The following is a 16,114-nucleotide window of genomic DNA, read 5'->3' as shown; positions in this document are numbered from 1 at the left end:
TGTGAGCTCATGACGAGGGCTTGTATGAGAGGGCTGCGAGCTCATGACGAGGGCTTGTATGAGAGGGCTGCGAGCTCATGACGAGGGCTTGTATGAGAGTGCTGCAAGCTCATGACGAGGGCTTGTATGAGAGGGCTGTGAGCTCATGACGAGGGCTTGTATGAGAGGGCTGCGAGCTCATGACGAGGGCTTGTATGAGAGTGCTGCGAGCTCATGACGAGGGCTTGTATGAGAGGGCTGCGAGCTCATGACGAGGGCTTGTATATGAGCGCTACGAGCTCATGACGAGGGCTTGTATGAGAGGGCTGCGAGCTCATGACGAGGGCTTGTATGAGAGGGCTGCGAGCTCATGACGAGGGCTTGTATGAGAGGGCTGCGAGCTCATGACGAGGGCTTGTATGAGAGGGGTGCGAGCTCATGACGAGGGCTTGTATGAGAGGGCTGCGAGCTCATGACGAGGGCTTGTATATGAGCGCTACGAGCTCATGACGAGGGCTTGAATGAGAGGGCTGCGAGCTCATGACGAGGGCTTGTATGAGAGGGCTGTGAGCTTATGATGAGGGCTTGGGCCTGAATTTGGACTGAGTGCTGTTGAGGTTGTTTTCGTTGAAGTGGGTGGCTAGGCGTTTATCATCATCTCAGTGACTTTTGCTGGGATGTGTAGCTGGGCGATAGGCCGGTAGTTGGTTAGCGTCTTCAGGTCTGCTGAGGGTTTCTTGAAGAGCGGAGGAGTACTGTGGCGCGGTTCCAGGCTTCCTTCCCCTCAAGTAAATCATCGCCAAAAACAACAAATATAGCCTTGTACCAGCCCTCTATTCTAAGAAAGTCAAACCGTTTGTCCAAGAAAGTGACTTGACAACTGCTGTTCAAGCTCTCGTACTCACATCTGAATACTACATGACTTCCCAGACTCCACCCTACCACCCCTTAAGGGCACCCTACACGTGTAGCACTCTTCATCCGGGGCCAGAAGGAATATGATCATATCACACTGGTCCTCATGGAACTCCACAAGCTCCCCTTGCTGTCCTGCACCGTCATCAAAGTCATCACAACCGAAATGCCCCTCCCCACCCCCCATCTTGCAGACAAGCATCACATCTGTGGGGTTCGCTACACCCCCGCAGCTAGGACTCCAGCAGACTGCAATCTAAGAAGTGTAAAAAATAAAATCATCTGTGCATCCAACTGGTCTGCTTTAACACTGCTCCAGTTTAAGAGAGTCAGCGACTCGCCTCTTTAAAGAACACTCGATCAGAATACATTAACCATCCACAGTCCAGTTTAAGAGAGTCAGCGACTCACCTCTTTTAAGAACACTCTATCAGAGTACATTAACCATCCACAGTCCAGTTTGAGAGTCAGCGACTCGCCTCTTTTAAGAACACTCTATCAGAGTACATTAACCATCCACAGTCCAGTTTAAGAGAGTCAGCGACTCGCCTCTTTAAAGAACACTCAGAGTACATTAACCATCCACAGTCCAGTTTAAGAGAGTCAGCGACTCGCCTCTTTAAAGAACACTCGATCAGAGTACATTAACCATCCACAGTCCAGTTTAAGAGAGTCAGCGACTCACCTCTTTAAAGAACACTCTATCAGAGTACATTAACCATCCACAGTCCAGTTTAAGAGAGTCAGCGACTCGCCTCTTTAAAGAACACTCAGAGTACATTAACCATCCACAGTCCAGTTTAAGAGAGTCAGCGACTCACCTCTTCAAAGAACACTCGATCAGAGTACATTAACCATCCACAGTCCAGTTTCTTCTCCAGTTACTCATTGACTTTATGCTCGTCTTTCACCATATTCAGCGATCCTCTGCCTTTGACTAGGATGGTGCTATAGAAATACCATATATACATACATGCGGGCATACATACGAATATCCTAATGTTTTGGGGTCAGTCCTGGATGTCGGTGGGGTCTCTAGGGCTTAATGCTCTTGCTCACTTAGTGGCACACACAAGTAGAACCTGAAATCCCAAATGATCTCGGCATCCGGCTGCCTCGGATCGTTTCAGGTCTCGAGGGACACGGCTCGGGACCTGCAGTGGAGGCTGTCCGATGCTGATGTGAACTGCAGCAGGCCACTCGCCCTTCTCCACCCAGAGCTGGGTGTCACTGCTGGGATGGGGGTGTCACCTAGGGGAGGTGGAGATTAGAGGCCTGTGGTCACCAGCAGAGCCAGCTTCACATCAGCCTACTGAAGCTTTCAACGATCTGTTTGGCCTTCTTGCTGTCCATCCACAGGAGGCTGATGCAAAGTTCTTACGGACACCAATACTGCCACGTAGTACTGCCACACTCCCTGTTGAGTGTGGTCCCGAGCCCTAGCCTAGGAGACTCTGTGCATTAGAAGGTGGCTAAAACAACATAACATATTCTTGGCTACCAACCACTTGGCAGGGCCACTGAATGTCAAAATGGATAAACTTGCAAGCGAGGTATTCCTCCCAAGGTGGTACAGGACATTTTAGAACACTAGAGGGAGCCTTTGCTAGATCCAATCACCACCATCGGGAACAGTTCAGAAATCTTGCGTGCTGGAGTTTCCTCTAGGTTGCTCACTGGGGATGCGGTTGAACTGGAATGGAATTCATGCGTTGGGTTCTCAAGATAAGTTCAGAACGAGCCCAAGTCATCTTGATTGCACTGGACTGTGGTATCCAGAGGTTCTGAGCCTTACATGTGCCCCTCCAATCAGGCTTCAGAAGGACCCTCCTGTCTCAGCAGTCGGACAGGATGCTGCATCTGAATCTCCACAACTTACGCTTCCATGCGTGGAGATTGGATAGCAGCACCCAGTTTGAAATGGCGGCCAACTCGATGGAAGTATCCTTTCTGCCAGAGGCCCTTCCACAAAGTCCATCTACTCCAGGCGCTGGGACTGGCGTGGTGCTTCAAACATCGACCCCTTACAAGTAAAATTTGCATTGTTCGTTTGTTTGTTCTCTTCTTAACTCAACCAGGTCTTGCAGTGGTCACAGTGAAAGGTTGCGTATGGGCCCCTTCAGCCTCTGTGTTTACTGTCCACCGACCTCGTTTAAGTCACCAGCTCAGTGACATTTCTTGAAACGTTTGACACATTTTTCTTTCAAACCATTTTGATGCCCGAGAGGGCCCTCACCGTGGTCTTCACTTCCCTTTGATGCGCAGCCTTCGAGCCTATGCTGTGCAACTCCTTAGGCTTTTAACACTGAAAACCGTCTCCCTAACTGAAATCACATCGGCACTCCGTGTAAGTGAGCTGCAGGTGCTGTCCGTACCGCCCACCCCTACTTTCCGTCCAGACAAGTTGGTTTGAGGCCCTGGGTGGCTTTCTTCCTTTAGGGTTCTGACACCCTTCCATGCTGGTCCTGATCCAAAGAGGGTATTTAGCTAGACAGAAGATCTTCGGAAAGACGATCCGTGTTTGTCTGCTTCTCGGGTCCAAAGAAGAGCCTGGTGGTGCCACAGAGGGCCGTCAAGGTGGCGAGTGTCTGCATCGAGATCTTCTGTCCACTGTCCAGAAAGCATCCCCTGAGCGCCCAATGCACCAGGGCCAAAGCTGCTACAATGGAATTGGTGTGTGGGGTGTCTTTCTTGCCAGGCTGCAGTGTGGGCATTAGTACATACATTCAGGAGGCATTACTGCCTCGAGCGCCAGGGCAGAGGAGGTCCTTTCTCTCGCTCTGTCCTGCAGCCCTCTCCGCGGAGCCTTCTCCTTTGGCAGGGACTCCTTTGATCTCTGTTCTAAAGGAGATGAATCTGCAGCTAGAAGCAGCCATTAGAACAAATTACTTACCTTCTTTAACAATCTTATTTATTTGTATTCCTTTATTAAGTTTTAGCAATAACTGTGCATTCATACATATTGTACCAGCTCATCAGCCTGGCATGTGCGGATCCGTATCCGTTTTCTCCTCTTCGTCACTCACAAGCCAGCAATCCTTTATTTGTTGCCAGTGTGCTCACCGCACTCACCGCGCTCACTGCGCTCACCGCCACTTGATGATGTTTTCTCGTCGTTTACAGCTGGGGAGGCAGGGGAGGTCAGTGCTGCTTGTCTCAAGGGCCTCTCAAGACCCATTGTTGGTGTGGTGCTGTCGCCGCACGTGTTAATTCGTCAGTTCACTGGTACCACGTTGTTCCTATCGTCCCGAATCCACATTATTCTCTGATCTCTGGTTTCTCCGCAGTCGGAGTGGTGGAAACCCGATCTAACTGCACATTCCTCATTGCCCTCCTGTCTCCCAGTTCTCTGGAGTGGTTTCTTCAACATCTAAGAAGGTCCTGAGTTCAAGATTGCCACACTGCCGCCAGCAGTTGTTCTTTGCTCCATGTGTGAGGGTGCACAAGAGAAACAGACCAGAAACTGATCTCAGCGTGGCGTTTATAGGCATCTCCGCTCTGTCACTTCTGGGGTGATGTGATGCCAACATGGAGCCACTCGATGCCATCTGCTGCCACGCTGGAGCCCTGCTCTGGAGTTTCTCTAGATCCAGTCTGGCACCAGAGCGGTTCTGTGGGTGAGGAATCCGCAGTTAGGTAGAGTATCCGATGGAACCAGTGTCACCAGAGATCAGTAACTTGTTCATCTTAATATCTTATGTTGATGGTTCATGACTTCAAGTGACGGGCAGTTGTCCCAGTGGTGCCAGATGTTGTCTCATTCTTGGGCGCATATAATAATTTTCCAGTCGCTCACACTAAGGGATAAACTGCTGATGAATGACATAATGTTTACTTTCAGATACCATGGAAAGTGGACCACTATGGCATTAGGGTTTATATGAGGGTTTTGGCCAATCATTGCTTCTCTTATGCATTAAAAGCAAAAGGACTAGTGAGCATCATTTCTCCAGAATTCAAAAGGTTATTCCCTTCCAGAAGCATTTGCTGTTCGGAGCTTTCCTCGTGTCCGAGCTCCTCTGTGAAATAATCAAATCCTCTTTTGAATTAACTGATTGTTTGCTTTTGTTTAAAACACTCTGCTCATGCTGTCCTAAAATTCACAATATGGCGCCCTACATAAACCCCTATATGTAGAAAAGAGTTTTGAACTAGAGGATTGTTCACATTTGTGGTCAGCAGAAGGTTTTTGTTGGGTTTCTGTTGATTGATTGTAATGCAGAATGTTGGATAATCCTTTTTCCATACTACACACACATTGCCAGTTTCCATTCTGTTGGCAGCGTAAGACAACGGCGGTGTGCTGCTCTCAGTTGTGTGCAGCTCCTTACAACTAAAACGTCATACGCTTCTGAGTTGCTGTGGTAGCAAACACCATGAAGCTGCCAACAGAGCAGCCATGCCTCCCTGCAGCCACCTTTGATGAATACCTAGAGTGAGGGGTTAGGGGGGTGGGAGGGGTCACTGTAAAGTCCCTGGTGGGGGAGTGGGGAGAAATATTGATATGTGGCGTAATGGGGAGGCGCTCTCCCTCGACCTGCATTCTGTATGTTATTGTCTGAAGTGGTGTAAGGATTTCAGCTCCTTGTGGGAGAGTCTCACTGGGGAAAGTTAAGTCCTTCCCCAGCCACATTAGCTCCACAGAGGAGTTACATGTAGGTGTGGGGCTTTGAGGCTGTGGAGAACGTGAGCGCAGGCGGGGTGGTGGGGGCTGCAACAAGGCTCCCCTTCCTTATGCCCTCATTCTTGTCTCATGTGGTTTACTTCCCTGACCTCCCTTCTCAGACCCTGATATGTTGTGTGTCCTTTGACCTGCAGGTGTCATGGGCCCAGGGGGGCCTTCCATGGTCGGTTCTCCAGCAGGAGGGGCATCGCCCTATGTCCAGCACGTGAGTACTTGTAACCACGAACAGTCTACTTTGTCTTTTTTTCTTACATTGTGTTTAGGCCCTTCTCAGACTGTGTGTTTTAGCCAAAAGCCTAGGTGTCTGTATTTGACCATTGATCCGCAAGTCTGGAAGGTGCAGCACTCGCCTCTGCACCTCAAGCTGCTGAAGAAATGCTGCTGTGTGTCCCTGCAGCCAAACGCTCCTCTGTAGCCGGTGCGCGTGTTCGCTCTCATCCAGGTTAACTTGATACCATTTAATTTGGCTTGTAGTAGCACAAGATTTCCCAGCTTCAACGTTTGTAGAACCTAACAGTGAAGATGGTGTGCGGAATGAGAAGGGGCGATCATCTTTCCACGGCCGGCCGCTCTGTGCTTTGGCTCCTGGTCAAGCAGAGGGGTTCAAGTCCAGGCTCCTCTTTCTGACAGACCCCATATTTTACCCCACTAGCCCAGCCTTTCGGTTATGAACATGGTTCTCTATGGCCCCTTAAGAACATCAAAATCTGGTCTTTATGGGCTGCTGCGGTTGCAACTTGTCGGTTTTTGAAAGCAGTAAAGGCGGCTCAAGTCTGTGCCCCTTGCTCCTAATTGCCTTTGGCTTGGGTGAGAAGGCCGAGTCTGACACTCTTTGCCAACACGTGTGTGTAAAGGGGGGGCTGCAAAGAAACCATTTCAGAAGAACTCACAACTCCAAAAGGGCATTAAACGTTAGGAGAAATGTGAAGACAAGGGAGGCTTCCACCTGTGATAGGTTTTGGAGATGGCAGTGTATACATCCATGGGCATTTGTCTGCGTCGTACTCTGTGAATACTCCGCTCAGGTAGCCTAACTAACCCAGTTTGCTCACAGTGTAATCTGGGGTCGTTCAGTCTGTCCTGATGCCTCGTTCTCTATATTGCGACTGGTTACGTATATGTAAAACTTATTAGCGCCTTACATGGTACCTCTTATGATCATGGATGTTCTCCATGTAGTAACTACTTGTAACTTGTGCTGTGAAACTTGCGAAGTAACGAAGTTCTGTTTGTACCACATCATTCTGTTTCAGATGGGGATGATTGGGGCTCCAGGTCAGCAGGCTCCTCCGCCATACCCAGCGCCTGGACACGTGAGCCAGCCCATCATGCAGCAGCCCTCCATGCCCATGTTCGTTTCTCCCCCTCCAAAGACTCAGCGGCTCTTGCATTCAGAGGCCTACTTGAAGTATATCGAGGGGCTCACTGCAGAATCCAGCAGCATCGGCAAGTGGGACCAGACCTTGTCCGGTAAGGTTTCCGTTCGGAGTTGAAGCCTCAGACTCACATATGCCTGTATGTATGCCGAGGTATTGACCGAGTGTGTTCCTAGCTGCAAGGCAACGGGGAGTAGTTGTACAAAAAAAGAGCTAATTGAGTATGACGGGGCAGAGGGACAACTTAAGGGTGGGTTGCAGATGGCATGAGACCGTACAAGGGATACCATGTGAAGCCAGGTAAAAAAAAAAGGCTGAAGTATGGCGTGATGTAACTTCCTGTCCAAACCGTGTGCTTATATAAAGCGGCAAATACATCTCACAAGGATGACTTTATACCTGTGGGTGTCATGAATGCCTGGTGCAGAACCTTTTGATGTTGACCAGAACATTTGTAAACACCTTGGAGGGTCATCCAGTATTTACATGCGATTGGATAGTGGTGTACTTTGTTCTCCTTGTCTTGCTGCTCACCCTGTATGAATGTGTTTGGAATGTTAGAATGTTGGTGTGCCTGGTTGTGAGTGAATAGACAGTTGGAGACTGAGGGCTGAGCAGCAAAGAACATGCTCCTGGTGGGGCCTTGAATTATACTTGAATTTACCATCTTCCATCTATACTTGAATAAACCTCTACATGAAACTTACCTCATGACTACGTCTAGAGTTCCTACCATTCATCTTTGTTAGAGATAGTTCCTCAGTCGCCTAGAGTTAGTGGAGTGCCGTATTACTGTTCGCCATGGGCGTGATGGCAGACTCCGCGTACAGCAACTCCTGATTGTGCCACAGTCCTGTTCATTGCTTCTGTTCCGCATCCATGCTGAAACCTATACTGGGAGCAGGTGGGGGTCGGTGCATTGCAGCAGGGAGGAAATCTAGCAGGGAACTCCCAAAACAGACCGATTGACAAACCTAACTGAAGTTTTAAAACCCAAACCCCGAAGTACCTTTACCCCATGAACTTCCGAACTACAAGACCTGTTCTTCAACATTAATGACCGAGTCTGGAATGATGGAACGTGGCGCTGTCTGTAGAAGGGTGAGCTGGGTGAGGAGAGCCTGGGACACCATTTGAGGCAAAGTGGCTAACCGGATGACACATTTGGTTCATGCTTCATGTGAATCTAAAAAATGGGGATTTTACCTATGCCTCTATTATGAATATAACAATGAATGCTGAATTTGGGTAAACCAAAATTTATTAGTTTATCCAGACTTTTAAGTCTTTTAAGTTCATTCACTTTTGAATTTCTCAATTATTTTAGTATAGGCAAAACAAAGAACATCATCAACTTCATGTATTACCATATACTCCACAATGCAAAATTATTCCACAAAAAACATAAACTGTTACAATAATGAAAACATTACTACACAAATGACAATTACATATATATACAATTACAGTATCAAAGTGCTCTTAATCACAGTGAAACATGGAACTGTTACTCAATAATACAGTCTCGATCCTGATTATTAACCCATCTTTTAAACAAGAAAAATGTACAGAGTATTTCAACCCAATACAATGTGCATCTGCTTCTATGTAAATTTAGAAATGTTCTGCATTAATCACTGCCAATGAATGCAAAAAAGTAAAAAATGCCTCGTTTCGGCAGAGGCAAAGAAGGCCTTTAATCGTATCTTCCGACAAAAGTTCAATGCTTCCAATTTAAGTTTTGTAAAATCCGTTTTTTTATTGGGGACAAACTTGAGGCCCAGGCCCAAGAGCATCTCCTCATCTTTCGTCAGTTGTTTTTCTGAAAGGTTAACTATAGTTGACACATTTAGTTGTTGTAGGTCTTGTTGCGGGTTCGCATCTCCCATGGTTGTTTGAAGCGGACGCGCGATTGCCCGCCCCTGGCTAAAAAAGAAGAAGAGGAAGAGGCAGATGAGGCACCTCGTCTTTTAGAACGTCTTTAAGGACAACACTCTCACCATTAAATCTTCTCAATTTGACAGGGATTCTAAATCCTTTAAACTTGAACAAGTGTATCCCTTTCTTAAAGAAGATTTGTATACGTCAGGCGAGTCACGGGGGGCACTTACATCTTACCAAGGTAGATCAAGGAACAGATTCCTCACTTTTTCTGACACAACCTCATCTGACTCCTCTAACGACTCCAGGCAGAATAATTCTAAAAGACGAGGTGCCTCATCTGCCTCTTCCTCTTCTTCTTTTTTAGCCAGGGGCGGGCAATCGCGCGTCCGCTTCAAACAACCATGGGAGATGCGAACCCGCAACAAGACCTACAACAACTAAATGTGTCAACTATAGTTAACCTTTCAGAAAAACAACTGACGAAAGATGAGGAGATGCTCTTGGGCCTGGGCCTCAAGTTTGTCCCCAATAAAAAAACGGATTTTACAAAACTTAAATTGGAAGCATTGAACTTTTGTCGGAAGATACGATTAAAGGCCTTCTTTGCCTCTGCCGAAACGAGGCATTTTTTACTTTTTTGCATTCATTGGCAGTGATTAATGCAGAACATTTCTAAATTTACATAGAAGCAGATGCACATTGTATTGGGTTGAAATACTCTGTACATTTTTCTTGTTTAAAAGATGGGTTAATAATCAGGATCGAGACTGTATTATTGAGTAACAGTTCCATGTTTCACTGTGATTAAGAGCACTTTGATACTGTAATTGTATATATATGTAATTGTCATTTGTGTAGTAATGTTTTCATTATTGTAACAGTTTATGTTTTTTGTGGAATAATTTTGCATTGTGGAGTATATGGTAATACATGAAGTTGATGATGTTCTTTGTTTTGCCTATACTAAAATAATTGAGAAATTCAAAAGTGAATGAACTTAAAAGACTTAAAAGTCTGGATAAACTAATAAATTTTGGTTTACCCAAATTCAGCATTCATTGTTATATTCATAATAGAGGCATAGGTAAAATCCCCATTTTTTTGCATTCAACAGTGGCCCGACCTACCCTCTTTCCCAGTGGGCCCAACCCCCAGTTGCCTTCATGTGAATCTAGCCAGACCTGTAGCCACTCTGGGTTATGGGGCTCACTCAGACGTTGACGGGTGCCCCACCTTGTTAGTAAAGGCTCTGGCCTACGCTCCTCTGGTGGAAGGCTGCCTGGCCGGGATCTCCATAACTTCAGGTTTTTTGATGCAGCAGAAGCCCTGAAGGGCTGAATGCAGAATGCTCATTGTGGTTCTCTTTTGGCTTGCTTGACATTTCGATTTTACACACACTCAGGCCGTGCATCCAATCTATAGTAGATTAGATCTTCTGTTCTTTAGTTCAACAATCCTTGTCCCTGATTGTTAAGCAGATGTGCAACAGAGACGCGTGTTGCAGGACTGGTCTAAACGGAGATACTCCAGTAGTTATTCATTTGTGGGTTATAATTTCAAGGGTCATCGGGCCCGTCGCACACTTTCAATTAGTAATTGCTATTTCGATTACAGTGTTTGACACTACATATGTAGTGCTCTACAGTAGTCGAGACCAGGGTTTAAAAAGTCTCCCACCAAAAGAGGGGCTATAGAAAAGAGCAGATTCACCAAAGGGGTGAAGATGACCCTGAGATCAACAGGTCTGGGGTTTTCAGTAAAGGCCGCCTGCACCCTGGGCGGTCGCCTGCACCCTGGGCGGTCGCCTGCACCCTGGGCGGTCGCCTGCACCCTGGGCGGCCGCCTGCACCCTGGGGGATTGCACATGATTAATGTTTTGCTTGGCGAGAGGAGTCCTTTGTCCCTCTTTGAAGTGGACCAGGGATGAAGCATTGATTTGTCCAAGCAGGGATTGAGATCCAGGTCCTTGAAGCAAGAGAAGGCCTGTCCGGCACTTAATGGCTTCAAGGTATTTAGTAAGAACGGCAGCTGGTGCGACCGCAGTAAAAGCGACCTGTGGCTAGAGAGCTGACCTCATTTCTAAAACGTCGTAGTAAACAATGCGATGTGTCATTTAGCGCTTGAAACCAATATGTTAGGCTCCCTCCTGCTTAACTATTGGAAATGCTGAAAACATCAAGCTTGCGATGCAGAACCACAATGTGGCAAACCCTTGACAAGTGCTTGTAAGTCTTATTGTTCATGTGCCGAGATGCATTAATAGGCCAAGTTGTTGTGCTCAACTGAGTGTTCATCAGCATCAGGAATCAATCAATCAATCGGGGTATTATAAAAGCGTGCTACTCACCCGCGAAGGTCCGAAGGCGCACGGGGGGGGGTGCAGCTCCGGATCGATCAGTCGAAGAGCCAGGTATCAGCCGGGTCTCCATAAAAGTTGATTGCCGTCCTGCCCGGCTGCGACATGTTTCCCACACATGCAGAACCCAGTCTTCTCTGAGCTCCTGAGTGGAAGCCCTGCCGCCATTTATTGGGTGTCTGAGGTGTTTTATAAAACTCCCTGCAGAAACCAACATCCCATGCGGAGACATTAGAAGTCTTAAATTTCAAAAGCTGGATGCACTTTTTCAGGTCACTAATCTTTAATCTGCCCCTGTGCAGGATGTCTCTTCCTATTTGTGGGTGCTCATTCAGATCCGGTCGCTTCTGGTTCTGGTCCTAACAAGCGGACTGGCATGGAGTGCAGGACGCATCTCCCAGGGGTGGCTGCTCATTCAGATCTGGTCCCTCCTGGTCTTGAGGGGTGACCTGGCCTGGAGTGCAGGACGCATCTCCCAGGGGTGGGTGGTCATTGGGATCTGGTCCCTCCTGGTTCTGGTCCTAACGAGTGGACTGGCTTGGAGTGCACGATGCATCTCCCAGGGGTGGGTGCTCATTCAGACTTAGTCACTCCTGGTCCTGCACTTCTCGTTTCTCAGACCTGTTTATTTGGAATCACTGATGAATAATGTGGCGTTGGAGATGGTTCTGTGCCACGTAATAGTCCATGATTTGGGTAACGTTGTTCCGCTGCCTCAGAGCTCCATTTCCTTCCTCTTTACACTCGCCACCTTTGCTGTAGCACCTTTAAGCAGTGCACACCCATGGACCAAAGGCTGCCCTCTTATGGGGCTGTCCAGCTGCGGGCCTCATTGTCTTAGTATGATGACGTTTCTCCTGCTGTCTCTATGAATGGGGCAGCTTGAAGCATCCCTTTCAGAACGGCCTGCACAGTAGCACACACATTCTACAACTTTGAAAGGTAATACGGACATAAAGCTAGTGTCTTCTCTTGGACCATTCACAAGTGCACCCCCCCATAGGCTTGGATTTTAGGCTCCCACAGATACCTGTTGACTGCGCTTTGTATACTTGCATTTCCATCGGTCGAACCCACTCGACCCCGTAGTTATGTCAGAGTGTCACAACCAAGTGAGCGAGTTTACAGAAACATGAGGATGTCCCAGGTGTGTTAACGTCTAGGACTTTGTACTTGTGGTTGACACTGTTGGTGTCAAAGATTCCCTGGTATGCATCAGCAAGAGGTTGTTTTGGGGAGAGGCCGTGGCCAAGTGAGCCATCTTTGCGGACAGTCCTTGAGGAGGCTTTTGCTTGGCGCCCGATAATCTGTTCGAATCTCCTCCTTTCATGGATATTGGGACGAGAGTTCGTGGCAGAATCAGAGTGAGATGGGCTCTGGGCTTAGCTCATTATGGACTCGCTGTTTGACCCGAGGCCTGCTCTCTGTGTGGGAGGCAGGGACTCACGGCGTGACATCCAGAGAGAGGTGATATTCGCTTCTGAGTTTATAATACAGGATAGTTACTGGCTGCGGGAGGGCTAGGCTTTGACACTACATTGGGGCTCTGAAGTGACCCAGCTGACCTCCTTGGCCTAAAGGGATATGTGACATTGATGTGAGTGGGACACCTGTGACCTCTTGAGGAGGATTAAGTGTGGCCTGACCATCCCCTGAAGTGTAAGAATAGTATTTCTTTGTCAATGCACAAAAGTTGACTCTGGCTATAGACCTGGTGGTCCTCAAGTAGTATGAGAGAAAGTTGGTAATTCAAGCGGAATTGAACCTCTAGGCTCTAGATCTTGAAGCCTGGAAGCTAAAGAAGCAGGTATTTGAATCTCTCTTATGGTGGGGAGGGCAGAAGACTCTGGGGCCGTGCGTGACGGAACAATATATGCATGGTTGGCCTTAATGAGGGAACAGATAGGCAGATATGGTACACCAAAGCGAGTAGAAGAAGTTCAGCAAAATGGTAATGCCACACAACGTGACCCCCACCCCTTTTCTCACCATTAAGAGGACTCTCAGGCCAGGCCCAGGCTTTGTCCCTAGACTGGTGATGAACAAGTTTCTACATTATACGGACAGAGCTTTAAGTTTATAGGAAGGCTGGAGGTGCCAAAGTAGATAAGGGCTTAAGTGCTCGCATGTAGTACAGGACAGTACACAGCCCTCTATTGAGCCCCCGGACGGGACTCTGCCTGTCAAATTTATGTTGCCTGCCGCGCCATCAACGAGGCGAATTTCCCCTCGTCGGACCCTTCGTTGGTTTGGAAGTGGTGCGCTCGCTTCTGCGACCTGAAGCAGTCGCATAAATATCACCAAAAGCTTGCTCAGCAGTTTGAAGCCGCACTCCCAAGCAGGTTAGGAACATCCTTTATTAAAAGAAAGACAGCCAGCTTCGCATCCCGTGTTGAAGTCCTTTGGCCGACACGTTTCGGAGAATTCTCTCTCCTTCTTCCTGGGCCAATGCGAGCACTTTAAAAACTTTTACTGCTGGAACTGCAAACCCTGTGTGCTATTTAAAAGTCACTAATTGGCCTCCGGTGTGCCCGTGATCTTCACACTAGTCCCATTGCATGCTGGTTAATACATTGCACGCTGGTTGATGTAGTTCCCAATTTTGTGCATACGTTCTGCCCTCCAGTGGGCTTAAGTGCTCGCATTTAGTACAGGACAGTTTACGGCCCTCTATTGAGCCCCCGGACGGGACTCTGCCTGTCAAATTTATCTTGCCTGCCACGCCATAAACGAGGCGAATTTCCCCTCGTCGGACCCTTCGTTGGTTTGGAGGTGGTGCGCTCGCTTCTGCGACCTGAAGCAGTCGCATAGATATCACCAAAAGCTTGCTCAGCAGTTCAAAGCCGCACTCCCAAGCAGGTTAGGAACATCCTTTATTAAAGGAGTGAGTGTTGCCTAAACTTTTCTGCAAATAAAATACAAAGAGTGAGTTTTGCCTAAACTTTTCTGCAAATAAAATACAAAGAGTGAGTTTTGCCTAAACTTTTCTGCAAATAAAATACAAGAGTGAGTTTTGCCTAAACTTTTCTGCAAATAAAATACAGCTGAACGCATTGGGAGTCCGTGGTGGTTGTGTTTTTGACAGAAGACAACGCTTTGATTTATATTTATATATATATATGTTCTAATTACTGCTCTTTACTCTGATTCAGGCATGTGAATCTATGAAAGTCCAATACTGGAGTAAGAAAATAAGTTACTTACCTGTAACTGTATTGCCCCAGTATTGAAATCTTTTATAGATTCACATGCGATCCACCCACCTCCCCTAGAAAGGCTCATCTTTGTTCTACAGCGTGGTGTTATCTGATTGGGTGTTTTCTAAGTTTGGTCCTTTTTTAAATAAGGACATGGATAGGTTACTAAATAATAAGGCCGTAGGCCTCTAAGTCCTATGTCTATTGTGAAATTACTTTTTAAATATACCAGGGACTCCCATCTCGACGACGGGGAGTGATTTAAGCATGTGAATCTATGAAAGATTCCAATGCTGGAGAACTACAGTTACAGCTAAGTAACTTGTTTTTTTACCAGTAGGGCCTAGAAATGATCTTGAGTTGTATATTGAAGAGCAGCTCAAACACAGTGGATGTGGCCATGAGTAGATCGTCATAACTTACCTGGAGTGGGAAGCGAGGCCGTCTCCATTGATGATGCACTCCTACGTATATTGTTGTTGTTCCCCCATGGAAAGCTCTCCTCGGGCATGACTGAGGGACACATGGGAGGTGGAGATTGAAGGAACTGAATGGTGAGGAATGGAGAAAGGTTAGAATATCCTCATAAGGTATCCAGTAACGCCAGACTGCTGTAAACTCAGTTCAACCACCTGCAAAGAGCCTGCATCACCCAGGACAGTTGACAGAATGAGTGGTGATGCACAAGATGCAGACCATAACAGGCTGGGTTCTGGTATATGATGTGGAACTGCCCTACACTCTGACACTACTGGCAGGCGATAGGGGCATCAGTAACAACATCAGTGGACTTGAAAGTTTTGGACTCATCAGAAACTTGCATACTAGTTCTTGCCCCCACCCTAAATAAGGAAGGATGGGAGCTAAGTTTGCAGACTTGGCATTGATGCTGGCCAAAAGGTTGATCACACGGCCGCTGAAACCATGCACGGGAACCGCAGTGGTGCAGTAGAAGGGAGCAGCATTCTGGGCACAGCACGAGAGTCTGGCTTTGCATAGAGAGGAGGGGGAGCAGTCCCATTCTGGGCACAACGCGAGAGTCCAGCTTTGCATAGAGAGGAGGGGGAGCAGTCACATTCTGCAAAAATCCTAGATTACTCTAGCTTCACTCTCGTAGTCCATTTGATGTCATTCAGAACCCCTCGGTGAAAAATGTGCACGTAATTCATTGCTATCCATCTATAATTCTATACGTGTGCTGTGCATTTTACCAATGGATTGAAACCCAATTCCACAGCTGGAGTTGGAGTTAACTGCTCAACTTGACCTAAGCACATAGGAAGTATTAAAGCCGAGGGGCATCGTCTAGACGCGCCTCTTGGCTGAAAAGCCTCCTATATTTTTATAAAGATGCAGGATCGCCACAGAAGGTTTCTCTTCAGTCACTCTCCCTCCTGAGACTCCCAGAAGATCTTCCCACAGTGGGAGGTTTCCTTAAGCAAGACGTGCAGGAATTGAAGAATGCACGGGTTCTAACATGGTTCTTCAGGTGGGTTGTTGCACAATAGAATTATTTTGCAGAACAGCTGAGAATCTTTTTGACTAACTTTGGTTTCAGAAAAAGCCTATTGCTTACTCCGATTTTATTGTACAATCGTCGTTAATTGGATCTGTTGGATACATTTGTGCTTCTTCGCTTGGCTTGTTTAGGATAAAAGATTTTAATTTTTTCCTTGTGTTCGTGCTGTTAGTGAATATGCGATGTTACAACAAATGCTATACA

At 47.2% G+C, this 16,114-nt stretch overlaps 1 protein-coding gene across 9 annotated transcripts in view; it reads left to right on the top strand.

Annotated features, from left to right (window-relative positions):
• The window catches only part of PBRM1 (polybromo 1), a 298,934-nt gene that overhangs the window by 281,400 nt on the left and 1,420 nt on the right, over window positions 1-16,114 (top strand). For all 9 annotated transcript variants that reach the window (XM_078661902.1, XM_078661899.1, XM_078661897.1 and 6 more), the window contains 2 exons: window positions 5,713-5,783; window positions 6,832-7,048. In XM_078661902.1, the coding sequence (XP_078518028.1) occupies window positions 5,713-5,783; window positions 6,832-7,048 (288 nt within the window). The remainder of the gene's footprint in view (window positions 1-5,712; window positions 5,784-6,831; window positions 7,049-16,114) is intronic.

Source organism: Lissotriton helveticus, chromosome 9, assembly GCF_964261635.1.
Source record: "Lissotriton helveticus chromosome 9, aLisHel1.1, whole genome shotgun sequence".
NCBI lineage: Eukaryota > Metazoa > Chordata > Amphibia > Caudata > Salamandridae > Lissotriton > Lissotriton helveticus.
The sequence above is the reverse complement of the archived record's forward strand: the minus strand, read 5'-3'. Positions and strand labels throughout refer to the sequence as shown.